Source organism: Cetorhinus maximus, chromosome 26 (genome assembly GCF_964194155.1).
Source record: "Cetorhinus maximus chromosome 26, sCetMax3.hap1.1, whole genome shotgun sequence".
NCBI lineage: Eukaryota > Metazoa > Chordata > Chondrichthyes > Lamniformes > Cetorhinidae > Cetorhinus > Cetorhinus maximus.
The window spans coordinates 2,627,301-2,655,153 of record NC_135904.1 but is presented as its reverse complement, the minus strand read 5'-3'; the positions used below and the strand labels follow the sequence as shown (position 1 = coordinate 2,655,153).

The 27,853-nt window shown below is 43.3% G+C and overlaps 1 protein-coding gene across 2 annotated transcripts in view; it reads left to right on the top strand.

The window, feature by feature from the left end:
• Positions 1 to 27,853, top strand: part of LOC144668216 (NT-3 growth factor receptor-like) — a 658,117-nt gene that overhangs the window by 176,682 nt on the left and 453,582 nt on the right. For both annotated transcript variants that reach the window (XM_078529980.1, XM_078529981.1), the window contains exon 3: positions 2,843 to 2,914. In XM_078529980.1, coding sequence (XP_078386106.1) covers positions 2,843 to 2,914 — 72 coding nt within the window. The remainder of the gene's footprint in view (positions 1 to 2,842; positions 2,915 to 27,853) is intronic.

The following is a 27,853-nucleotide window of genomic DNA, read 5'->3' as shown; positions in this document are numbered from 1 at the left end:
TTGCTTTACTGTTGACTGCAAAATCCAGGCCATTGTAACCAATAAAATGTTGTGATACATAGATTATAACCAACAACTCAACGTGATACAGACAATGTAACCAATGATACGGTGTGACACTTACAATGTGAGTGACAACACATTATGGCCCTTCACCCAAAACACTTCACTGGTCATTCCATTTCTTTCCTTGTGCATTCATTTTTCTTTGCCTTTCCCAAAATTATGTTCATTTTTAAATACTGCTCATCAGTAACGCTTCCCCTACTTGAGGCAGTGTCAATGGCTTGAAATGGAGGCTGCTGTTTTCCAGTGGATGCTGCCTGACCTGCTGACTGTTTTTTCTGCTCTTATTCTTATATTTCCAGCAATGGAGGACTTGGTCTTTTACAGTCTGCTTCACTTTTTCTCAATTCTCTACCTTAAATCCATTCTCAGCATTTCCCATTGGGGGAGATCACTCTTTGCTTCCTAGGGAGTAGTCATCACTTTAACACATCTACTTCTGTGTTTCATGAGAAAATAAGAAATAGGAGTAGGCTACTTCATCCCTTAAGCCTGTTCTGGTATTCAGTAAGACAAGGGCTACTCCTATACCTCATCTACACCTTCTCCATATCCCTTTGATTCCCTTAGTATACAAGAATCTATTGTTTATTCTTATATGGGTTGTGAGCATCGCTGGCATGGACAGCATTTGTTGCTCATCCCTAATTGTTCTTGATCTCTGAAAAGACTCAATGGACTAAGTATCCATGGCTCTCTGGAGTAGAGAATTTCAAAGGCTTCCACCCCTTTTGAGTAAATAAATTTCTCTTCATCTCAGTTCGACTGGCTGACTCATTCTGAGACTATGGCCCCAAGGTTCTCAACTCCCCAGCCAGGGCAACCATTGTCCCAACATCTATCCTGTCAAACCCCTTAAGAATTCTATGTTTCAATGAGATCATCTCTCATTCTTCCAAACTCCAGGAAATGTAAGCCTAGTCGACTCAATCTCTCCTCTTCAGACAGCCCCCCCTCATCCCAGAAATAAGTCTAGTGAATCTTTGTTGCACTCTCTCTAAGGCAAGTATATCCTTCCTTAGGTTAGGAGACCAAAACTTGACACAGTACTCCAGATATGGAATCATTAAGACCCTATACAATCAGACTTCTTTACAATTGTTCTCCAATTGCTTTGTATTGAGGATAACATACAATTTATTTTTCTAATTGCTTGCTGCACCTGCATTCTAACTTTCTTTGATTCATTTACACAGATACCCTTTGAGCCCTTTGAATACCAACATCTCCCAGCCTTTCCCCATTTAAAAAAGTATTCTGCGTTTCTATTCTTCATACCAAAGTGGATAAGTTCACATTTTTTCACATTATATTCCATCTGCCATGTTCCTACCCACTCACCTAACCCGTTTAAACCCCTTTGCAGCCCCTATGCATCTTCGTCACAACCTACTTTCCTACCTGACTCTGTATGGCCAGCAAACTTGGACATATTACACTTAATCCCCTCATCTAAGTCATCGATATGAAGGTAGTGGGGGCATAAGAGAACTAATGCAACATAAGGCCCTGTTATTATCAGGCCTCTTGGAATTATTAAAGCATTCTTTACAGAAGGAAGCCATTTGGCCCATCATGCCCATACTGGCTCTCTGAAGATGTTACCATTTAGTCCTCTTGTGCTGCCTTTGTTTTCAGCTCTTAAGTTAGGTTTGAGGAAAGAAAGTAAGTCTTGCTGGAAATCTTTGACAGAAAAATCTTTAAGTGAACTCAAACATAAGAATTATTTTGAGGAGCTGAAAGTGCTAACCAGGTTTCTGTTAATGAACACTGCCTCACTTTGACAACTTGAGACCTCAGGCATTTAACCTTGTTCCATTTAGTTCAAAGATTGAATTTTTCCCCTTGATCTGAAATTCTAATGGGACCTGCTTTTGTGCTTCTAGAGTGTATTGACAAAGAGTTCAGAGTCCAACTGAGCACAAAACCTGGTTCAATGTTCAGACCTTGCTGAAGTTTGTGGATTGATTAAACCTGGACCAAACTTTGACCTTAACTGCTTGATCTGAAGTTCAGGTTTGCAGTGACTGGAACAAGACTTGAATTGTGAGTTGCTTCAAATATCGCATACATTGCTGGAGGGTTCACAGACCCATTGCAATATACTAGCTCAACTACCTGTCAAAGTATGGAAGATGACAACGCTTTTCGGTGAGCTTGTAACTGTAGAACCCTAAAATCCATGATTGGAAATCAGCTAAAAGATATTAAATTCTAATGCTGCTCTAAATCTGTTGTCATCCACAATCCATGGATTCTTAAATGTCATTAAAAGTGCTTCTCTCCAGCTTGCCCAAGGCCTCTTTCTGAAAAATGCTTCTTGGAGTGAACGTAGAGAATATTAGATCATCAGCGTGTCTGTTGCATTATGAGATGCACCAGAAGACAAGGCACTCTGATCCAGCAATGGTCCCACTTCCCTGCTTTTCACTGAGTGCTTGATGGCTCATCTCAGCTGTACGACACTACGTGCAATGTGTACTAATATTAATCTAAGATGCCTGTCAGTGTAACGTATCAGGAGAAAAACTGAACAAAGAATCTATTCATCTCTTTGATCTGAACACACCAAAAGGTACTTTTAATTTTTAATCAATGCTAAAGTTTGTTTTTTTGTCTGGTTGTCTTACTGTCCCTGTCGATGTTTAATTTGTTCAGAATACAAATGATCATGAATTGAAAGCTTATCCAATCCACCCATCTGATCGGGTATGTAATAAATCACAGTTATGAGCACGCAGAGCTTGTAACCTCCTGCATTTGTTCTCATTTCCAGGACAATCATAAATTCAGGACTTCGGTCGATCGCTCCACGAGCATTTGCCAAAAATCCTCACCTTCACTACATGTAAGTCATCCCAAGCTTAGATTGGGTTTATAGAGGGTTAGGAGTTGAGTGTTTAAATTCAGATGCCGAGGCAATAAAGATTATACTGTTCTACAATCCATTACTCGAGAGACCTAAAACATCAATGGCCCAGTAGCTTATTTCATTTTTTGTTAAATAAACATCCTTATGATGCACAGGAGTTTGAACAAGCTCGGTAAGATTTGTGAAGTAAAGATCTTGGAGGTTCTGCAGGCCTGTTTGTATGATAAAATACTGGTACAGGATAATGGAATATTGTTTATTTATGAACAACAGAACAACTCGAACTTGTAGATATTCCGCAAGCATTTCACACCTCTGCCAGAGAGATGTTCAGGCTGAATTTCAAAAGCTAAATGTTGATTGGTATTATTGCAAAGAAATGGAAGACATTCAGTGAGAAAGGATGAAAAAAGATGATGTGAATCTTAACCCAAGACGAACCTGCACTGAGACATTACCTTGGTACTAGAATCACCTGTGTTTTTAAGGGATGTGGTTGTTAATTGCAAGGGATAGATGTGACCCTTTATCAGATAGATTTAATTTTCTAAAATTATGTATATGGTAAGGTGAGGACAATGCTATGAAATGGAATATTCTTTTGCTCTTTTTATCCTGCATCAGCATCTCCCAGGTTAGGAATCATGCAAAAAAGACCCTGGATCTTTCATTCTAACTATGCTGGTAATGGCCGTTGTTTCCCCTTGGTGAAAATGTGCTACTGATCAAAATGCTTTAGTTTCTCATTATGACAGCTAAATATTGCAGCATATAGTGGAAAGCATGTCTGTCACCAGGGGACTTCTCACTTGCTGTGGATACTACGGCTCTGTTAACCTGTGGCTGCCTGTGTCACCTACAGAAGACAGACACACGAGATTTGTTCTGTTTCAGACATTCTGCATTATTGGAAAAATGTCTTACTTGCTGTATAAAGCATAACTCTCTTTGTTATATATGGTAAGCAAGGGTTTGGTAGAGTCCCTGGACAGGATTGTAAGCAAAGGCAGTGTCAGAGTTTGTTTGACATGTGGAAGTGGGGTTGGATTTTGGGGTATTGACACAGGAAGTAGGTCACTTGCCCGCTTCTTGATTTTGAAAATATATGATGGGGCAAGTGAGGAAATAAATTTTAAAACCAACAAAGATGCAAAATACAAACACCTCAAAGGAAATGAAACGGTATTTCCTCGACATGCAATTTTGCCAGTTCTTTAATAGCAGAACTGAAACAAAGGGTGGGATTTTCTGAACCCGTCCACTGCTGCGACCTTCCAGTCCCACCGCAAGTCAATGGGCTTCTGGCTGGGGCACCGCCTCACCCACGGCGAGTCCCGCCCGTGATGGGGCCGGAAAATCCCGGCCAAAATCTGTGCTTCTGCACCCTCAGGTAGAGACATTATCAAATACGTTATCAAACACATGCATTGGGAACAGCCACATACAGCCCACGGTGATCCATCGGCCAATGCTCATGTATTGACTGCCATCAGGATATGGGAACAAGCCGTGAGCGGTTTGTCAAGGCTATGTTGTATTACTGTTCCATACACACAAGTCGAAAATTATCTGTGTCATGTTATCAGGTTTTTCTGGACTGAACAATGTACGACACGATTGTTCTTTTGTGATGAGGTCATGATTTATAATTAGGGTTGAATCCATCAAGCTCTGCGATTTCCTCTGTTAATTTGGAACCTGTCTCCGATCAGCTCCAACAATGAAATTAATTATCTGTCAAAATACTAGTGACGGAAGCTGTAACACTCAAGGTGGGGTGTACAGTTCCACTCTCTGTATCCGGTCAGGCTGACTCCATCCTCTAGGGTAGACATTTATCCTCAGAGAACATGTCCTCCAGGGTCTCAGATTTCAATGGTCTGTTTGATGCAGTGGTTGAAGCATGATTTAATTGGGTCAAAGAAGAAATTTCAGCTAAAACGAAAATGTGCATTTATTAAAAACAAACCTCACAGGATTTCACTTAACCCGGAAACGGTATTTGAGTCCCCCAGACACTAAACAAGATGCTCATGCTTTGTCCCTGCACTGATAAGTTAATGTTTTTTTTTATTTTCAATAATTTCTACCAGTATATGTTGTCTTCATTAGAAGCAGATCATTTGGTCCAGCTTGCTCCTGTATCATCAGAACAATTGGATGTAAATCCTGCTTTTATTGGTCAAGGTGGAACCAATGCTGGCATTTCTGTTGCTAGTGGGAAAGAAATAGGCACCAGATTCTAGCTAAGATTGCTGTCAACTGGTGGGTGTTAAAGGTATGAAATCAGCCAGATGCACAAAGGAGTTGTATGGTATAAGTTCAGTCCGCTACACTTGATGCTTGCATGGCATTAGCCAGTTACATGCAATTTGAGGTTAGTCAGGTTACATGTAGTACCTGCACCAATAGGGTCACACAGGTATATGAAGTATCTGCCCTATTTACTGTGAGTTAGGTGCACAAAGCACCTGTACAGCGAAGAGAGACACTGAGCAACTGAATGCACAGGTGTAACAGGAGCTTTCTGAAGTTCACACAGAAGATTGTCGTTCAGCACTTAAGAATTAATTAGCTTAAAGGCATACTTAAGCATATAAGTAGCATTAACATTTTCCCGTGTTTTGAATATTATGGGTGGGATTTTCCAGCCCCTCCCACTGACAGGATCTTCCTGACCTGCCCAAGTCAACGGAGGTTTCAGTGACTCACCGTGTCCGCCACAGGGGAACCCCCTGGGTGGCGGGGGGGGGGGGGACTGGAAAATCCAGGCCCATGTCATGAAGGTGAGAGTTGAAGGTGTTGGGCATTCAGCTACTTACCCTTAACCACCATCAGGAACTCTGAGGCCTGGTGAACACGGCTGATGCTGTGCTCTGTGTGCATGTCTTAATCAAGTCTGAATGACAATCCTATTATGCGCAGAATTCAATTATCACATTTTATAAATGGAAAGACTTGCATTTATATAGTGCCTTCATGACCTCCAAAAGCACTTCACAGCCAATTAAGTACTTTTTGTAGTGTAGTCACTGTTGTAATGTAGGAAATGTGATAGTCAATTTGTGCACAGCAAGCTCCCACAAACAGCAATGTGACAATGACAAGATAATCAGTTCTTTTTTAGTGATGTTGATTGAGGGATAAATATTGGCCAGGACACTGGGGATAGCTTCTTCAAAATAATACCATGTGGGATCTTATACATCCATTTGAGAGGGCAGACAGGGCCTCAGTTTAATGCCTCATTCAAAAGATGGTACCTTTAACAGTGCAGCACTGCCTCTGATTTGCACTGGAATGTCAACCGAGATTTTTGTTCTCAAGTCTCCGGTGTGGCACTTGAACCCAAAACCTGACTCAGAGGTGAAAGTATAATCCAGTGAGCTAAAGCTGACCTGTTAGTACTCTTGAGGCCTCTCTCCTTGGGTTTATCCAAAGAAGTGCCAATTAGTCATGAATTATGGCTGAAAAGGGAGAGTGGAATTGGGTCTCTGCAAATATTGCCTTAACTCATGAGAGACAGTGTCTGCTAGCCAAGAGAAAATAATACTAACGTATTAGCATGTCTATTAATAATGCAACAAAAATAACCATCTACTAACACAGTAAAAACAGTCTGATGACAGACATACAGAAATTTGATGACACCACTGCTCCTTAGGGACTGGGAAAGCTAGCTGAAATGCATGATTTAGATTGCACCTAAAATTAATATTTATATCTAGCTTTTATCAATGTTAATTGCTTGGTAAACGTGTAAACAGAATAGATGTGGATTTCCTCTAATCCCAATGCTGCCACTGGAAATGTGACGGGGGAATTTCTGCCCGACCACGGATGGCCAGTCCCCAAACCCAGCCCTCCACTTGGGGTAGGATTCGTCAAAATGTTTACAGTGTTTGAGGAGCTCCCACCTCCGGCCCTCGCCAGTCCCAGGGGTGGGGGAAATGGGTAGCAACATTTTTTAAAGTTGCCAGTTTCTGCAATGCCCTGTGATTGATTGCGTTCCCAAAACTGGCATTTTTCAAATTCAAGCTCTGGTTCAGATCCCGTGGCCCATAATGACTCTGGATAACAGCATGTCCTCCACGTGCCCATGCTTAAATATGCCTGCCCATATTCGGCAAGAGTATGCGATGTGCCTAGTCTCACCTCCGCCAGAAAGTGCTCTTGCTGTTTAGGGTGTGGTGTTTAATTGCTCTGTGTTTGATTATGTGATTCTGGCCCAGGTTTTGGATCCGGGGATGTGTTTGCTGAGTCAGGAGATTTCCTGGCTCGGTGAACCTGACCTGTAAAAGTGGCCGCCCTCAGGTTGGGTTTTTGGCTGGTGAGGGGCAAGCTGAAATAGGAGTCAGGGAGGGCAACCTTGGAATAAGCACAGCGGCTGCTGTGGAGGTGGGTTGGGTGCAAGATCTACCTCTGTGTTCTGGCACTGTGTTAAAAAAAACATTCCTCCAGCCTTCGCCCCTCCCCCCTATACACTTCCCATGCCCCATCCATGCCAATCTATGCCATCCCATACCCCATCACCCACCCCCATCGTGTCTCATACCCCTATGTCAATCCATGCCAATCTACCCACACCCATGGCCCTTCATATCTCCATGCTAACTCAGTGCCTACTCATGCCACCCCATGTACCCCACTCACCATCGTTTGCCTTCACCCCTTCCATGTCAACTCACCTAATATCCTTTGACACTTCCTGGACAGCTTGCCAGACAACTTGATGCATTGTGGACATCTTCACATTTCCTGGACAGCTCGACATTTCCTGGATAGCTTGACACTTCCTGGACAGTTTGACACTTCCTGGACAGATTGACGCTTCCTTGGCAGCTTGACAGTTCCTGGACAGCTTGACATTTCCTGGACAGCTCGACATTTCCTGGACGGTTTGGCACTTCCTGGACAGCTCGACATTTCCTGGACAGCTCGACATTTCCTGGACAGCTCGACATTTCCTGGACAGCTCGACATTTCCTGGACAGCTTGACACTTCCTGGACAGTTTGACACTTCCTGGACATCTTGACATTTCCTGGACAGTTTGGCACTTCCTGGACATCTTGACACTTCCTGGACAGATTGATGCTTCCTTGGCAGCTTGACAGTTCCTGGACAGCTTGACATTTCCTGGACAGCTCGACATTTCCTGGACGGTTTGGCACTTCCTGGACAGCTCGACAGTTCCTGGACAGCTCGACATTTCCTGGACAGCTCGACATTTCCTGGACAGCTCGACATTTCCTGGACAGCTTGACACTTTCTGGACAGTTTGACACTTCCTGGATATCTTGACACTTCCTGGACATCTTGACACTTCATTGGCAGAGTGAAAGTGCCCGGACAGCTTAACAGTTCCAATGAGTTTGCGCATAAAAAGTGCGTGATCATTTTTAATTCTAACAATCCCAAAGGGTGCCTTACCTCTCCCAAAGCTGTCCCAGGACCCTATCCAAAAGGGTACCTTACCTCTCAAAAGGGGTACCCTAGCTATCCAAATAATCCACCAAGTTTCGACCTCATCTTACTTGGTCTGCTCTGCACACTCTGGGATCCACGCAACCAGGGTTTAAAAATCCCACTTCTGTGGAGGCAGCTGTGATTCAAAACACCAAGTGGCTCTGTGAATCGTGCATGTACAAACCCCTGCCCGACTCCAGTCCCCACCCCCCACCCCACCGCAAAGATAGGAAATGCCGGGTTTGGGGGCGGGACTTAGAAATTTCGTTCATTTCCAGGATTTTCACTACAATGGAAAGGTTCTCTATTGTGGCAAAAATCCGGGCCTCTGTTAACTATTGATGCTCACTGTGCTGGATTGGTCAAGCCTGGGTGTCGATTCAGAGAAAAGTAAATAAACTGCAGAAAGAGCTGGAAGAGCTAAATCATGGGCAGACGTTTTAAAGCACCATGAATAAAACCTGTTAGACACATAGAAACTAATGTCATCTCTGCATTGATCTGAGATATAAAACATGTAATACAGGGATCTCTGATCGAACAGTTCCTTACCAGATTTTTGTGCCTCTACTTAAGAGGAAATTTGACCCCATGATTAAGATCTACATCCCACTTCAAGCATTAATTGTATTTCGAGGCACCATTTGGTATCTAATGAGTTACTGTGTGTGGGGTAGAACTTGTAACCTACGGCTCATCATTGTGAATCTTACACTCACCCCTCAGGTATTCACACGTAACATTGGGCGGGATTTTCCACCCTCGCCCTTTGGCTGGGTTGCCGAATTTCCCGTGGTGGGACCCGACATGACGGGGCTGGAAAACCTCAGCCATTTCCATTAATTTAGCAACCAAACTTCAGGTACTAAAATATTAATGTGCCAAATATACTGAAGGTTTTTTTTAACGTTGATTAGCTTTCTGGAAGAAATCTCTTGGATGTATCTCTCCAATGTATAATCAAGTTTCATAGGAACAGAGGAACTGGAGTAGACAAACCATCCCCTCTAGCCAATGCCGCCATTCAATTACATCATGACTGATCTGTATATCAAATCCACTTACACACCTATGCTCCATAATCTTTGATACCTTATCTGACAAATAGTCTTATCAGTCTCAGTCTTGAAAACTTCCATTATCTCAGCATCAAGCACCACTTGGGGGAAGAGAATTTCACATTTCCACGACCATTTGTGTGGGATCAGTGCTTCCTGATTTTACTCTTAAATAGCCTGATTTATATTTTAAGATTATGCTTCTCACTTGTCAGAGGAAATGGTTACTTTTTAACTGCCCTGTCAAATTTCTTTCCGATTTTCAATAGCTTGATTAGACCACCTTCGAAACTTAAAAAAATACAGACCACAATATGCCACAATTTAACCCTTCAAGCCCTGTATTATTCTGGGGATTCCGCACTGTAATCTCTCCAAGGCCAATGATTTATTCATGAAATGCATTCTCAAAATTGAATGCAGTGCTTCACATGACCAAAGCCTGTACAACCAAAGCATAACTTCCTCACTTTTTGTATTCTAAACTCCTTGAGATAAAGACCACATTTCCATTAGCCTTTTTTTTAGTTTCTGTACCCAAGCGTGTGATTTTTTATTCCACGATACCCAAATCTAAATGTTCCACCACAGCTCTCATCATTAAGGAAATATTCCAATTTGTCTTTCTTTGACCTGAAGTGGATGATCTCACAATTCCCCACATTGAATTCCATCTGCCAAGGTTTGCCCACTCACTTCATCTTTTGACATCTCTTTGTAACTTCCATCTATTCAACTCACTAGATTAGTGTCATCTGCAAACTTGGATACATAACTTTCTAATCCTTGTCCGTATATGATGAAAAATTGAGACCCCTGAAAAGATCCTTGGAGAACACCACATGCCATCTCAGTTATAATCCAGGAAGCCAAGTGGTGAAGGATAGAACTGGAGCCTATCTTTAGGCATTTACTTACAGAGGTACACATTACAAACATGTACCTCCCAATCTCAACAACTACAGTTTCAGACTGTTCTTGTTAAAGGGGCACAAGTAAATCCCCAGTTAGTGCCCACCACATGCATACAATTAAATACAATGACTATACAATTAACAACCTCCTGCTAATTAGAGCACATTGCCTTTATTCCTACTCTCTGTTCCCGCCTCCTAACTAATTGCCCACCCATGTTACAAGGTTACCACCAATTCAGTGCACTTTAATTTTATTAATATTGTCTGGTACAGAAACGTATAAAATGCATTATAGAAGTCCATGCAGATGACATCCATAAATACTCCCCTAACCAACATGTTAATGATCTTAAAAAAATTGCAACCAAATTTGTCCAACATGACCTATGTTTCTTTGATATGCTCCTACTTGTTTCAATGGTTTCACTGAAGTGCTGCTGTTTTGGACAATATATATAACTTTTTTAAACATATTACATATTAACTTTATTTTTATGAAGGAAGTAGTTGCAGTAAGCAAAGCTGCTCGAGGAACCTGCAACTAAGAGGTTGAAACATAACTAGGAAAAGCATCAAAGAATCTGACTGAAACGTTCTGTCCGTATAACAGCACTGTGTCATGTGTTCATACACTCCTTATTTGATATTGGAACATGATTAGAGGTGTGCTGGTTTCCTCCCAGTGAAGGTACTTTGATGGGTGTAGGATGAACAACAATAGAAACGGCCCAATATTTGTTAAGAGCAGTCTACAAGATGCTTTCTGATGCTTAATTAGGAAATTAAACTCAAAGTTAGTTGCTTAATGCACTAAGGTTTATATTGAGTGTGTCAGCAAATTCAAGAGAAAGTTAGTTAGATTGGTGGCAGAGTATATGATCAGGGAGTATGTGATCTGTGATATCCTTTGACCTTTGAGAGCAGCCAGGTAGAATGCAGTGCTCAACCTCAACTCCATATATTCTTATTGCCTGAATTTTGCGCCCGTCAGGAACGCACGATCGGTGGGCCCGGAAGCAGACACAAAATGTGCTTCCACCTGCAATCGACCCCTGACTGCAATCTTACGCTGGTTGGCCAATTAACGGGCAGCCAGCAGTGAAATGCGCCCGGAGATAGGCTCAGCACTGCCTGTGGGGGCAGGAAGAGGGTGGGCACTAACATCACTGCGGGTGCTGGGTGAGCGCTCCCACTGAGCTCCCTGGAGGCGGACAGCTTCCTCAGGGAGCTGCAGACCTCCACAGAATAAAAGAAAACATAAAAATGCTGCAAAAAATGTCCACGAAGCACAATCAAGCACCTGAAAGCAGGCCTCATTAAAAAAAATTCTGCAGATATTTATTCTTATTTTAAATCCTAACAGAGGTTTCATCCGCCCTTGGATGAAGTTTCATCAAAATGTAAAGCCCGCCTGGCCGATTGGCCCATCCACCAACTGTAAGGTTGGACAGGCCACGAAAAGTCGCTGACAATTGGGCTTAATTGTCAGCGGGCGCTCTTCCAACTTTTATGCGCGCCCGCCAATCGAAACATTGTGCGAGTGCGCGATGATGTTAGGACGCCCGCCCGACATCATCTCGTGCAATTTCAAGCCCATTTGGACGCGTGCTTGCCCGCAGGATGTAAAGTTCTGGCCTATTTCTTAGTGCTGAACTAGAAGATAGACTCAGGCCACCATTCTCCCAGCAGTAGGCACCAGTAGCCCTGAGATTTGCTGCAATGTGCTGAGCTCATGCCCTCTTTCTGCACTGAAAACTCTATGTACCAATTTTCCAAATGCCCAACCCAACCTCAATGTGGCCAAGCCTGTCAAATGTATGTCTGCTATTGCTATGTAGCCCATTCTGACCTTAAATATTTGCTGAATGTTGTTTTGGAATCCCGGCCAGGAGAAAGACTTTGGGGTAGAAATTTGGCTCATGCATGTCACAAAGTGGGTGCTATCAGATTGGCTGCCCATTATGCACAGTACCTGATATGTAATTTTGTTGACTGCAATGGGATGCAGTATAAGGCATTGCATATAATGAGCAACCAATCCCGTGCACACTCTGCCACTGCCAGAGATGAATTTCCACCCCTTTTTTTCCCCGATATGATCTTTAAGCTGAGATGATGGAGTGTGTCGGATGTAAGACAAGGCTATGCAACTATAGTTGTAGCTTTTTAACCAGTAATTTAGATGGATTCGTGTAATCGGACTCTGCACTAGACAGTGAGTGCACACTTCACTTTGTGAACAATCACAATGCTTATTCGGCTGGTCCTATAATGATTTTGCTACCCATGGCTGATTCAGGACCTGGACCAATCTGATATTAGAGAGGCATAAGCACTGCGCCTGCCACTAATAATAAAGCTGACAATCGAAAGTCTCAAAGAAATTAGATAATGATTCAGATTTTCTGGCAGGTTTAGTGAGGGACACAGATCAATCGATAGTTAACAGAATGTTCAACTTGGAAATCCTTTATCTGGATTGTTCCTCCAGATAATTGAACATATTATATCGGAATTAATCGTCTATTTTTTCTGTTTATTCCGGGAAGGAAAAGGAGATAAAATTAGAATATTTTTGGACTAAAGTCCATTGCAGTAAGCCAAGGGAGTTATTTAGGAATTCTGAACCCATTGCATCAGGTCGGAATACAAAAAGAACAGCAACAGGTACCATGACAAAGTTGAGAAATTTCAGTCTTTTATTTCAAACAATGCTTTTTATTAGCTACCTGTAAAATGGAAATTGGCTTTCCTTAACCTTGCCATGTTTTAAAATAGAGGTCAGAAGCCCTGTTTCAGCAAGATCCAGGCTAGGCTTTTGTTGTTCAAATCCATGTAAATCACTTAAGATACAGGGGCTTTGTAGAAGCTGCTTATACAATTTTTTGAAGAAAGCATGGGAAAGCAGTCTACTCTCGAAACTCCTGCTGATTGGCATCCAATGCGATGATATGCCAAATTGTATCCAGGAATGGTCGAACTTTAGGATAGCTTAGCTATGAGAGAATTGCTTCATGTCTTTAGTTTTGACTGGAAATCCAGAACTCATGGGAAGGGGGGGGATGTTTTTGTTGTCTGTGTAAATTGTGAGACCCTATGAAAAATTCTTTCATCCAAATCTAACGATTAGGAAGCTGTGTAAGAAACGTGTTCTGATAAGGCTTTCTTAACTTCTTGTAGATTGTATCTTTATTGTTTTCTAGTTATTGTGCGCTCTATATCTTGCTGTGCCACCCTGTTTCGGTACATTAATCAACCTGCAAAGAAACCTATTAGGTTTAGTGTGTACACATTAATCTGACTGAGCAATACTTTCCATCCATCGTCGGAGACAAAAACACACGTTTTCTCCACATGATCTCCAATGGTTGATAACATGATTAGGGGGAATTGACCTGTGTTATAATCATAAAATCATAGAAATTACAGCACAGTAGGAGGCCATTCAGCCTACAGTGATGCTAACCTTTTAACTGGAGCAAATTACTAATCTAATTTCCCTGGCTCCTTTTCTATTTCAATATAAATACTTTATAGTGTCAACTTGATTTAGTTATCTGTATTGTCTCTTTTGAATTAGAAGATCATAGGCTTAAGTCCTATTCTGAATTTCCGAAGCAAAACATTTTCTGATTTGCTACGGCCGTCAGTGAGTCTATGTGGGTTAATTTGCTGTTTGGTGTTCACCATGCCTCAGTGGTAGCGCTCTTGCCTCTGAGTCTGAAGGCTGAAGTCCCACTCTAACAACTTGAGCAAAAATCTAGGTTGACACTCTAGCGCAGTACTGAGGGAGTGCTGTTCTACCTTTCAGATGCCCCATCAAAATCGAGGCCCCGTGCCCACTTTGGGCAGATGTGATAGATTCCCCAGCATTACGTGAGAGGAGCAGAGGATTATAATGTTCTGACCATCATTTCTTCCTCAATCCACACCATTCCCAACTACTTGTCAGGCTAATCATTCATTTGATGTTTGTGGAACCTCAGAATTGGGAGAGATAGTAGCATAGTGATAATGGCACTGGACTAGCTATCCAGAAGCCCAGGCTTAAATCCCATCACAGCCGCTGGTGGAAATTAAGTTCAATTTTTAAAAAATCTGGAATTGAAAGCAAGTCTCAGTAATGGTGACCGTAAAACTATCACTGATTGCGGTAAAAGTCCATCTGGATCATTAATGCTCTTTAGAGAAGAAAACCTCCTATCCTTACCCGGTCTGGCCTACATGCGACTCCAGATCCACAGCAATGTGGTTGACTGTTAACTGCTCTCAATTAGGGACGGGAACCAATGCTGGCCTTGCCAGCGATGCCAACATCCCACGAATTAATAAAAAAAAGACATTTATAATATTCGAAATAAAAGTGGAAACTTTAATCGCATTTGGCTTCCTTCAGGCTCAGATGATGCCTGTGTCTGTCCAGGAGGCTGGGCTAGGTTGCTCTGTGTCACTGCCTCTGAGTGCCTCCTCACCTGCCACACATTCCCGATCGACATCCGTCTGTCAGTCCGCTGTCATAATTACCTGCAAAAGTACTTCATTGGGTAAAAAGTGTTTTGATGTGCCTTAGGGATGTGATTGGTGCTATATGTATCCAAGTTTTTTTTCTTACTTGTCCAATTTCTTTTCATATGATGTTATAACCTTTTCCTTGATAGCCGTTTGTGGTAAAGCATTTCAGATTATAAAAATTATCTGTGTCACTTGGTGGTACAGAACTTGAATTTGCTGAAAAGAGACATGTTGCTGAAGCTTTTCATCTTGCGATCATTAGGTCAAACTGATGGACTACAGGAGAAAAGGATGCTGATTGGTTGGCAAGTCAACTCTGATTGGCTGAGGTGTTTCCATGGAGAAAGCAACAGGGAACCAAAGGTTCCTCAAGCTCCCTGGTAATGCAAAAAATACGCCCTTTTCTCCTGTAGTATTAGTTGTTGTGATCATTGAAGGGATTAATTTGGCACTCTTGTGTTTGATCCGATGAGTGTAACATGAAAAATTTGCCAACATGCCTTTCATTTCAGCATTATTCAGCTATCTGTTTGGGGAAAAATATATTTTCATAGAAACATAGAAAATAGGAGCAGGAGTAGGCCATTCGGCCCTTCGAGCCTGCTCCACCATTCATCATGATCATGGCTGATCATCCAACTCAATAGCCTGCTCCCGCTTTCTCTCCATATCCTTTGAACCCTTTCACCTCAAGAGCTATATCTAACCCCTTCTTGAAAACATACAATGTTTTGGCCTCAACTACTTTCTGTTTCTGTGGTGGCGAATTCTAACCATACTTAAAAGCCTGGTGATCTTTCTACTTTAAAACCCTTTTTAATCCCTTTTCCTTTTGAATATTTATCTCTAGTAATCTCTCTTCAACAACCTTTTCAGGTACTCCTATAATCCCACTTATTAAACACCTCTTCCAATTCCTTCCTTTCAAGTGTAAGGTAGTCCCTTCAACTCTGTGCCCCTGCTTCTTATCGAATCCTTTCAATTCTGTGTTTATCTAAGGCCTTAATATTTACTTTTCTGTTTACTGTCAGTCTTATTTATCATTCTCTCTTAGCCTTCATAATTTTCAATCATTTGTATTTTTATTTCTCTATTATCCCCTTTGTATTTATTAAGGCCTTTTGATGATTCACATCCTTTATTTCCAGTCTACATACATTGATAATTTACCTTGTCCATATCATTTAAATATATTCCACTTACGATCCACCATTTGACAGAATTCCACTCCTCCCCCTACTGAAGTTGCTAAATTTCTAGTCCAACATTTTTATCTTGGTCTCTTTTTTTTTTCTTCTATTTAAAATGTGAAACTAATTATGTTCGGGTTACTATTTCCAAAGTGTTCCCCCTAAGGTCACTAACTCTCCTGGGTCATTTCCCAGAACCAGATCCGGTGTGACACATTTCCCTATTGAGTGTGCAGCAGGTTCAGTAAGAAAACCGGGATGATTTGAAGAATGTCTCTCATTTTGAATTCAAATGCTTGTCAAACTTCTGTTCACATTAAAATTGTTAAAGTCCCCCATTATTACAATTCTGTTACTGCTGAATGCCTCTCTAAATTCCCTTCAACAAGTATAGTGTGCAGTTATGTCCTTTGTTCTTTCTTGGGGTGTGGGCATTGCTGCCAGCATTTGTTGCCCATACCTAATTGCCCTCAAACTGAGTGGCTTTCTAGGCCATTTCAGAGGGCAGTTAAGAGTCAACCACAGTACTGTGGGCCTGGAGTCACACATAGATCAGATCAGGTAAAGGCAGCAGATTTCCTTCCCTAAAGGGCATTAGTGAACCAGATGGGCTTTTAATGACCATCAACAGTGGTTTTAATTCCAGATTTTTATTAATTGAATTTAAATTCCACCATTTGCCATGGTTGGATTTGAACCATGTCACCAGACCATTAGCACTGGATTAATAGCCCAGTGACATTTTCACCAGACCACCATCTCCCCTTTCATATAGGTATAACACCTTTCATATAGAAAAATATCACATGGCACTTCACAGTGCACTGAGGATAATAGACACTGGACCAAAGAAGGAAACATTAGGAGTGGTAACAAAATGTTTGGCTAAAAGAGGTGGGGGTGAAGACAGAGGAGTTTAGGGTGTAAATTCAAGAGAGCTGAATGTATGGCCGCCTAACAGTGAAGTGAAGAGACGCACTAATCGGGGAAGCTTTGCTGGGCTGTGGGAGATTACAGAGTTGGGGAGCTTGGGGTCATGAAAGGATTCCAAAACAGGGATGAGAATCTTAAATTTGAGGCATTGGGGAAATCAATGTAGGTGAGTGGACAGGGCTGGTAGGTGAGACAGACTTGATGTAGGAATGCAAACAAGCAGCAGAGTTTTAGACGGGCATTTTGGAAGAATGGAACAAGGGAGGCTGAAAAGTATCAAGTTGGAATAATTGGGCGGAATTTTACGACCCTGTTGCAGTGGGGTTAGAGCCGTAAAATGTGGCGAACCATTCAAAAGCCCGTTGACTTCGGTGGGACTGTAAAATTCCACCCATTGAGTTTGGAAGCGATGATATATTTGAGGTTTTCAACAGCTGAGTGACGGGAGAGAGGCAAGCGAGGGGATCAAGGTGAGAATAGATGAAATTTTGACTGCAAGTCTCACCCTTGATTTTCTTCCTGCTATTCATTGATCTATAATATACTACAAATCTAGTAATAGATCCCATGTCATCCCTGATCTTAATGCAGGCACACTCTGAGCACCACTGCCAGTAAGAACTTGACGTTAAATGGCTGCAATGATGTAGTTAATTAACTAGCTGACCTCTCCTCCCTTCTTTATTGCTCCCTAGCATTTTATAGCCAAGAACATTTAGTCCCAATAATTGTTAACCCAGCAGCATGCTATCCCATTCACTGCACATACAAGGGACAAGTGACTCTGTCTGATAAAGGACACCGTCTTCCTTCAGTGATCGTAAAGCTTTGAGGAGGCAACATTGAATAATGCCCATTAACAGTCATGGGGATCATGACACACGATTAAACCCCCACCACCCCGCCACCCTCAATGGAAACGATGCAGGCAGTACACAAGCTTCCTACTGCCTGCTCATTTCGATAATTGTGCACAGGCCAACGCTAAACATGCTGCTGAGTGGCTGCATCCTCAGCAGGGGCTCAACTTTGTGTAAGGTTAACACCAAAGCTTTAGCCTGCAGCTCTTAAAGGGGAGGTGCAGTCTGGCTGTCGCTGATGCTGGAAGTGGCTGAGAATGATATTGAGCAGGACTAAACTGGGGTAATGGAGCAACAAGCCTCAGTGAGGGCCCCTAGGATCTCAGTTACAGTGTGGAGGCCTAAGTGAAGGAAGTGGAAAGGAGAAGAAAGCTCATCTTTCTGCAGGGGGGCGGAGGCCCATCCAGGTTTACATTACAAAGGCACTGGAAGCAGGCAGCTATGAAGATCAATGCCAGGCATCTGGCCTTGAGAACCTGGATACAGTCCTGGAAAATGTCCAATGACCTCACACGAGTGGTCAAGGTAAGTGAATGGATCTTCATATGGCATATCCTACCAATTGACCACTAGCTTCTGACACTGCTTAATTCACCATATTCCCAGTACTCACCCATCAACAACCTCCAGCAATCGGGAATCATGCCTAATGCTCCACCTCAGCCTCCCATACTTGACCACTGCCTTGCACCCACATCTCAAACCTTCCACATACTTCCAGCTATCCAGTTGTGACAGGCACATCAGCAAAACACTTTGCAACCTGCAGATACTCTTCCCTCGCTCTTGCAGGGAAAGCTGGCACAAAACAGAAAACATCAGCAATGAAGCTGCGGGGATAGACAGGAAGGAGACAGTGCTTGTTACTGTCACAGCTGTCACTGAGGCCATGGCTCCTGGCATTGCTGAAGCCATCCCGGATGACTAGATGTTCCGACTTTATGTAGTAGCAATCTGTCAAAGGGCACATCCTCTGCTCATTTTCCACACCTCATGATCTTGTCCTTTCCCCTTCAGTTGTCCATAGGAGCCTCCCATTTTCAATTTCAATGCGCAATATGACCAGGGAAAAGAATACATGAGGTGGTTTCCCATTGCCTTCCTCATGTGTGCTTAGAGGAAATACAAGTCACCTACCTGAAGGGCCCTCCGCCTGTAAGCAGAACCTCCCTTGAGATTCTGGCTCTTCCACTATCGCCACCGAAAGTTTGCTGGTTCTGCCCTTGGCCATGGCTGGGAACACTGAGCATGGGACCCTTACCTGGGAATTCTGTAAAAGGGCAGGGAGGACCACCCCAAGGTCACAGATGGCCCTGCCATCCCTGCTTTCTGCGTCTTCTCAAATTGCCCCACTTTTATCCTGCAATCTGGCATGATGTACAAGCAGCTGAGGGGGTTTGGTTTCCACCCACCCCGCCTCATCCCCATACTTGCCTCACTCCAGCCCTTCCGTTGTGCATTTATGCTCAGATTATAGTAAATATGTTATTGTGTTGTTGGGCTGGAGCAGTTTCAATGATTCCCAAAGACTACTCGCTGCAAACACTAACATTTTTTTTTAACATTATTATTTTATTTAATTTAACATATTTTCAGATTATGGAGAACACTCTTACAAGTTTCTAACCTGCTTGTTTTGCTCTTACTTTCACTTTAGACTATCTCAGAGTCTCATATCACCTGAGTAAATGTCACTTCCTTCTATGACATCACAGACAATTCCGGTTAACCCTTTATGGGACTTAGTCTAACATACTCCATTATACCACAATAAGGACTGCTGCCTGGCCAGCCAGTGGCACCTGAAGGTGAAAGCCCAGAGAAAAAGCACATTTCTGAGGAAGAAGCACCATCACTTGACCTGACACTTGCAGCCACAGCTCAGATATTTGGTGCAATGCATACCTAAGAGTCTAGTAAAGAAGCCGGATCTTCACATGGTGAGTCACTGGGCACAAGCGGGCTGGAGCTAGTTTGGGGGAGAGGGTAACCTGTGTGCCAGCTTGCCAGAGGGCGAGGTCACAGACAAGTTCTGCTGCAGAGGCCTCAAATGAGGATTCTGATGTGGCAGCGGTCGGAAAAAGGCTGATGGGCACACACACCAAAATGCTTGGTGTATTGTCGAGGAAATTGAGGATCATGGTTACCTTGATGGCCACCGTTCTGAAGATGTAGGTCTGGGTTGAGGAGGTGGCACAGTTCTGTGACCATCTCCTTGGTGAAGCACAGGCGCTGAACACATGGCTCCTGGATAATTTGCAGTGGGAGAGGTGTTCTCTGCAGGCCTTAGGTGAGTATGGTCTGTCGCTGGGTGCCCTATTCCTTCTCCTCCCTCTGTGAGTAGCTTATCTTCTCTGTTGTCTCTGCTTCATTTCTCTGGAATATTGCAGCTCAAGAAGAACTGCAACTATAGCCACCATGACTGGGAGCAACTGGTATACACAGAAGCATTTCAAAAGCACTCAATTCCTTCCAAGGAAGAGCCCTGGGGTGTTTACAACCCAACGCCATAGTTCAGACTACTTTCAAATGCAGCCCTATTCCATCAGGTAGTGAAAGTTTTGACAGTTTTGAATAATTCCAATTTCAATTCCAAGTAATTGGGTAGCAGTCACTATTGTGCCCAGGAGTTTAGCACCTTAGAGGTTTGGCTCTGTGCTAATACCACCCAAGCATTCGTCTTTGATGAAGTCAGCGTGGAGAAATGCCAGGACTGCGCAGACAGTGATGTTTATTGATTGAAAATTTGGTGCCTTTTAACAAGCCAGGGAAGCTGAAATAGAACTTCAGCTTTATATTTCCCTCAGCATTATCAGATCAACGCAATCATTCCAACAGTTTGCTGCCCAGAGATATGGAGCTGAAACCTGCTAAAGAAGTAAAGATGTGTTAACAATACATGCTGTTATTAATACACAAATCAGCTATCTACAATGAGTTGCAAGTCTCCAGAATTGCCAGTCAATTTACTCCGCTTTGCTACTTGCTTCACACAAACAACATCTCACCCTTAGCCTCCCCATTATATTTACAAATTTGCTGGATTTGCATATTAATTGCTCATTAAACTTGCTCCTCAAAGTTAGGGCTAGAATTTAATAGCATATGTAAGTTGAATGACCTGACAATTGCTAATGCAATACAAATCAAATCAACCTCTTGGACACAAGAAAGGGACTGCTTAAGCTGTTCAATCTCATTTCTACATGTTGCCAATTGTTGTTAGAGATTTTACAAATTTTAAATACTAAAATATTTCTTCTGCTTTTTCTTTTTTTTACCTCTCTCTTTATCCAATATTTCTTTCTCTCCCTTTCTTTCTCTCTTTGTACCTGGTTTGCTTTTAATTCAACTTCCTTATCCATCCCTACTGCTTCTTTCTCAATCCTTGAATCTCCATTGGTTACACTGTTGGCCCCATTATTCAATGAGATGCCAGATACCCCATGCATGCATACAATGAACAAGTTACAGTGCAAAAACTTTTGAGTAGGAAATTGCAGGATAAAGCCTATTAGGTGTTCATTGTGTGTTGCCCTACTCTAGTACGTAAGACCTGACCACTGTGTACAGTTTTTAGCTCTTCCTCTTCTTACTATAGAAAGCAGTCAGAGAAGAATTACATAAGAACATAAGAAATAAGGAGGAAGCCATTTGGCTCCTTGAGTCTGCTCCACCATTCGATAAAATCATGGCTATATTGTTTCTTTCTTTCATGGGATGTGGGTATCACTGGCCAGGTTAGCATTTGTTGTCCATCCCTAATTGCCCTTGAACTGAGTGGTTTGCTAGGCCTTTTCAGAGGGCAGTTAAGAGTCAATCACATTGCTGAGGGTTTGGAGTCACATGTAGGCCAGACCAGGTAAGTACAGCAGACTTCCTTCCCTAATGCACATTAATGAACCATAAAGGTTTTTACAACAATCGATGATAGTTTCATGGTCACTACTACCAAGACTAGCTTTTAATTCCGCATTTTATTAATTGAGTTTAAATTTCACCAGCTGCCATGGTGGGATTTGAACCTGTGTCTCCAGATCATTAGCCTGGGCCTGATTGTAGCCTTAACTCCAATTTCCTGCCTGCACCCCTCCCCCCACCCCAATAACCCTTGATTCCCTAGTCAATCAAAAATTGTCTAACTCAGCCTTGAATATGTTCAGTGACCCAGCCTCACTGCTTTCTGGGAAGGAGAATTCCAAACCCTAACAACCCTCTGAGAGAAGAAATTTCTCCTCATCACTGTCTTAAATGAGGCCCCTTATTTTGAAACTGTGCCCCCTAGTTCTAGATTCGCCCCATGAGGGGAAACTTCCTCTCAGCATCCACCCTGTCAAATCCCCTCAGAATCTCCTATGTTTCTATTATATCACCTCTTATTCTTTTAAACACCAATGAGTATAGGCCCAACCTGCTCAACCTTTCCTCATAAGACAAACCCCTCATCCCAGGAATCAGCTTAATGACCCTTCCCTGAACTGTGTCCAATGCACATATACCCCTTGCATTTCTTCTGTTGCCTCAATATAGCCAGATACTACGGGCGGAATTTTCCGGTCTTACCAGCAAAGGGAACTGTGGCAGACAGGTGTGCTTAATTTGGCGGGAGGCAAAAATATCTGTTTCCTGATGGTGGGACAAATTGTTGTTATGGTACAGCAGGTGGTAAATGCCAAACTGCTCAAATCCCAGAGGGAAACTTGAAGCAACTGCCACAACTGTTCTGCAATTTGTATTTTATGTTAAGATACTTGCCTTGAACTCAGTAGTAATAAGTCCACCAAGTCTTAGACATTTTTTACAAAATTAAATTAAGCACTTATTAATAAAAGAAAAGATTTTAGGCACATACATAGATTACAAATTACTACTATAATAACTCCTAAATCCCCTAATTAATCTAACTCCCAGTTATGCCTCAATTAAGGCAAAAATAAAACAAAAATAGATTTCAACAGATCCAGGCAAAGCCCACAATACCTGGACAGTGATATTCAAAGTGAGTTTTCTTGGTTTTGGTTCCTCTAGACAGCAACTTGATGCATAGAGGCCGGAGGCTTTTCACACCTGTTAGATCTTAGAATGCCTTCTCTCTTACACACAACTTCATCTCCTTTATACATGTTTCTCCCTTTTTAATGTAAATTCCATTATCCCAATATGTCTTTGCAACTTTACTTTTCTCATAATATAATTCTTTTATAGTACTGATATTATTGGTAACCTTTGGGAAAAATAAACACACTGTTTGGCTTAGCTTCTTCTGGCTAGGTGTAACATCTGATCATCTCTTTGAAATTCAAACTACTCTAATTAATCTAAAAATGCAAATTTTCCTCATAGCTCACATTCTAAAGCTTCAGCCATGTTTACGTATTTAGCATTTCAATCCTAGCTTCCCTTCTGATGACTCAAAGCCTCCAGACCAGCTGTCTCTAATTCAATTAAATCCCCCATTATTAACTTACCTTTACAATAAATCACAATATTATGAAAATTATTATATTTTCATGACACTGTTGGAATTTTGTTCTCCCGACTTTCAAGGTGTTAAAGGCAGGTTGAGCTTCCCAATGAACGATGTCGGGAACCCCATTTGCATGCATTAGCATCTCATGCATGCTATTAAAAGGCCACCTCACCGGAATTAAGTTTGCCCTCCAAATTAAGTTCCCTACCAGGGAGAATGTAGAATGTTTGGTTTTACGACGGTATTTGAGTGGCGTGCACCTGGTGAGCTTCACCTCTTCTATGACTTTGAGGTCCGTAGATGTTGCTATCTCCTTCTCGGGGACCTCACATAACTTCACTCGAGTGCCATTAGCAAACGCAAAGCTGATGCTGGACAAGGGAGGCAGGGGTAGGCTGGAAGGGGCAGGGAGTAGAGTAGAAGGGTAGAATGAAGGCTGGAAAGGGTTGGCAGGCTTAGTGGGGAAGGGTGAAGAGAGTGTCCGGGGAGTAGTGAGGTGGAACGGCCAGGGAAGGCGGGTGAGTGTTTTGGGAGGCGGGTGGTGTCTTGGTGGGGTCCTGGGGGGACAATTCAGGGGACTGGTGATAGGAGGGAACAGTTACTCTCAGAGAGAAGAGTGGAATGGGGTAGAGTGGCAGGTCCGGGGTATGTGAATGGTAGGTGAAGGTCATGTTAGGTGGGTGGCGGAGTTGGACAAAACAGGTTGCTCAGTGACGGGAGGAGGCAGGGTCAGGGTGGGCATGAGGACAGTAATGGGTGTCAGCTCTGAGGGGAGGAGCATGTAGAGGTGGATTGTGATAGGGTCCAGGGTAACGGAGGAGGTTCTAGGGTGACAGAAGGAAGAGGAATAGAGATACTGGGTGTGTCTATGGCAATGGGGGGAAGTTGGTGCGTCACAGGGAGAGGATACAAAGTTGTGGATGAGCTTGAAAGGTGATGCACACCAATTTTCCAATCTGACCTTGACCACACAGTCAGTCAGTCAGTGAGAACCCTCGAGGTAGGAGGAGGGTCTTTTTGGGTGAATGGAGGTCAAGGTCAGCATAAGTGGCCGACTAAAGGGACACCCTAATAATTATGAGGTAACTGGATATCAAAGATGCTCACTTGTGTTCTGCTCTCTGGGTGAAGCCTGCATTGCAGCAGGTTTGTTCCCGACTCATGGGTCTCATAACATCGAGACCCCAGTAAGGTGTGGAGCTGCCATTTGCCATTGGCTGCAGTCAGAGGCAGGAATGAAGGGAGTGAGGGAGGTGGATGCCTCCAAGGGGCAAGGCTGGTAGGGGGCAGTGACTCCAAACCTCCATTGTCCCGGGTGAATGATCATGCCTGACAAGGGATCATGTGGGTAGTCTTTCTATGCTGCCAAGGCAAGCCAAGTGGAAAAATGCCCACTTGAGGCTTCTTGCAGATGATTCTCATCACCCTGGTCAGAGAGCAGTGCCTCCATTTGCATTCACATATGAACAGGGGGAACACCCATCTCTGGTCTTCCAGGATGTACTTTACCTGGCAGGGCTGGGGTGGGGATGCCTAGATGTCTAAACGGAGGCCAGGTGAAGGGCTTGGCACTTGCCTGATGACTTTGAGATGGAGGGAAACCTGTAAAGGACATGATCACTTAATATATCACTTCAATTCATTCACACATCCACTGATGTGTCAATGATACAGACTGTAGGCAACCCTGCCTTGGTAATAGCTCTCATCCAGATGAGGAGGAGTGCCCATCACTAGTTGGCACAGGGCCATTAGGAGCAAGGGCCTGAGCAGCAAGAGGAAACAGGGCATCTATAAGATCAGGGGACTGGCAAACATGGACCGCTACAATGGCGAGCATTGACCCAACCATGGGTGTATGGCCTGAAGTGCTCTTATCACGAGATGAGCAAAAGGCAATGCCAGAGGCACCCTTATAGATTCCCTGAATGTGTTTGCTCATATCTACCAGCTTCTCCAGTAAGAGCTGCAGCCACGAGGACTCTGGAGGAATAGTGCAGAGCTCCTGGGCTGCAATGAGTGAAGGTCTGTCCAGGTGCCCTTTAAAAATGGTTCCAGGACCCTGGACCTTAAGAGGTAAGTGCAGGGCGGGCGACTTCCTGCCCCACCAGGAGATTTGCCAAACCCTTCATTGAGGCATAATTAATGAGCTGAAAAAGATTTGCAGGTCTTCACCCGCCCTGCCACCCAGTGGAAATCACACTATTTCCCCACCTGCCCCCGGACTTAGGGAGGGATTTGCCGGCCCCTCCTGTAGGTGGGATCCTCCGGTCCCACCGAAGTCAAACGAGATTTGAATGGCTCATCGCATCTGCTCCGGGGGACACCTGCCATGGCGGGACCAGGAAATCCCGCCCTTAGGGCAGAGTTTGGCCCTAGTCGGGGTGGGGGGGGGGAGGTGGTGCGTGGTGGGCAGGCCCGGGAGCAGCCGGGAAACCAATTGGCACCCGCGACCGGGCCCCGGCCGCAATTTCGTGCTGGCTGGCCAATTACCGGCCAGCGAGCCTGAAACGCGCGCTGCAGCGCCAAGCGCTGCCGGATTTGCGATGGGAGGAGCGCGAGCGCTGACGTTCACTTGGGCGCGGGAGGTAAAACCTCCCCGAGGCTCAGAGCTGCCTCAGGGAGCTGGAGATTTTTATCAATAAAAATAAAGATTTTTAAAATAATGAAAACGTGTCCCCTCGTGTGACTGTCGCATGAGCAGGGGCATGTTAAATATGAGTGTAAAAAGTTTTTATACTTTTTTAAATTACTGGTCGAAACCTCATCCCGCCCGTGGGTGAGGCTTCGTGAAAAATGCAAAGGCCGCTTGGCCTTTTCGCCCAGACGGTTGGACGGACAGCAACAAATTCCAGTCAATTCGTCGGTGAAGGGCCTTAATCGGTCGCTTAATTGTTGGTGGGCGTGCTGCTGACTCCCGCGTGTGCCCGCCCACCAAAATATCGCGCCATGTGTCGATGACGTCAGGATGCTTGCCCAACATCATCGCCCGTCACCTTACGCTCGAGTGTGTCAGGCGCACGCCTGCACGCCAAGCAAAAAATTCTTCCCTTAGTCTCCAGAGTGGAAAATTCTGCCCGACATGTGAGCAAAGGTTCGAGCTTGTCCAAGGTTTTTTCTAATTCCAATATGAGCTCACTTCCACAGACAAACCTTCAATCCCTAAGCATTGAAATATTGCGATGTGCAGCAAACAGCCTGGTGTATTACATCAGCAGCTGAGTAATGAACCCTTTTATTATGATATACACCAGATACAATATGGAATCTTTGGGCAAATCTTACCAGACCATCTATCGCAGGCGAAAAAAAAAAACAACCATTAACCACTATTATTGGGAACAGAGGCAAGATTAAAAGAAGTATCAGATTTTGCTATCTTGCAATATTGCTGAAAAAAATAATCTTTTTGTTGTAGCTTTTCGTATTGTACTCATCAAGACAATTTGCAAGAAAATATCAATGTCAGGGGAAACAACATATTTATATTGCAAGAGAAGAGAGTGCTGCTGGTTGGCAAGTGGACTCTGATTGGTGTCGGGTGCCATGGAGAATGCACTAGTTGATGGTGATCAACAGTTAACTGCCAAACTTTTTTTTTTGAAGTTTAAACCAGGCAGCTTGACTCTGATTGGTCAAGACATCGTCCAGGGGAATGAACCAGCCAATGGCTGTCATTTGTTTTCTTTAGCTGAAAGAGGCGCAATGTGTGTACATGTTCTTTCTGTCTGTAAAGAACAGGGCCTGTGTATTAATATATATAGCTTCCAGTACATGCAAATGTACCACCGGTGTTGCAGATACTCTGCTTAGTTTTTCCACGTCGACAGTAGCCTCACCAGAGGATCATAAAGGGATTGTTGGAGGCTGCCTGGTGTTCATTGGTGTCTGCAGCTTGGTGGTTGTATGCGGTTGAAGCCTGAGGCCTAACTTGCACCGAGCCTCAGGCTTTGGGCTATCACTGCAGGCACAATGTCTGTTTTGCTCTGGATTTTAGTGTGGAATAAATGTCTTGGCTACTGGGTCAATTGTTAACCACCGCCGTGTAACGCTAAAGTTTCAAGCTTATTCTGATTACAGATTTGTCAACCAAGAAAGAATTTCAAAGATGCTTGGGCAGTCTCTCAAAAATTAGAGCCTTTAATCCATTTTGAAAACAAAACACAGCTGTGAGTTTGATAAGCAGAACCCATGTTAAGACAGTCACCACAGCTGGTGCCCTTTGAACACTTGGTACAATAGCATGGAAATAGAGTGTAAATTCTGAAAGATCACAGCCCAGTGATCCACATTAATTATTTCTATCACCAGGGTAGCTGGGAGCTTTTTCTTATTTGTTGAATAGAATGATGGAACTTCTACTCCTTGACACTTTTTGTTCCCTCGAACATGATTAAAGCCATCAATGGAGAATAGAAACACAAAATCACACCATTTAAATTGATATGAGGCACTGATACTGGGAGTACCATAAAATATGTGCATTTTAGTTAGATATCTTTTATAT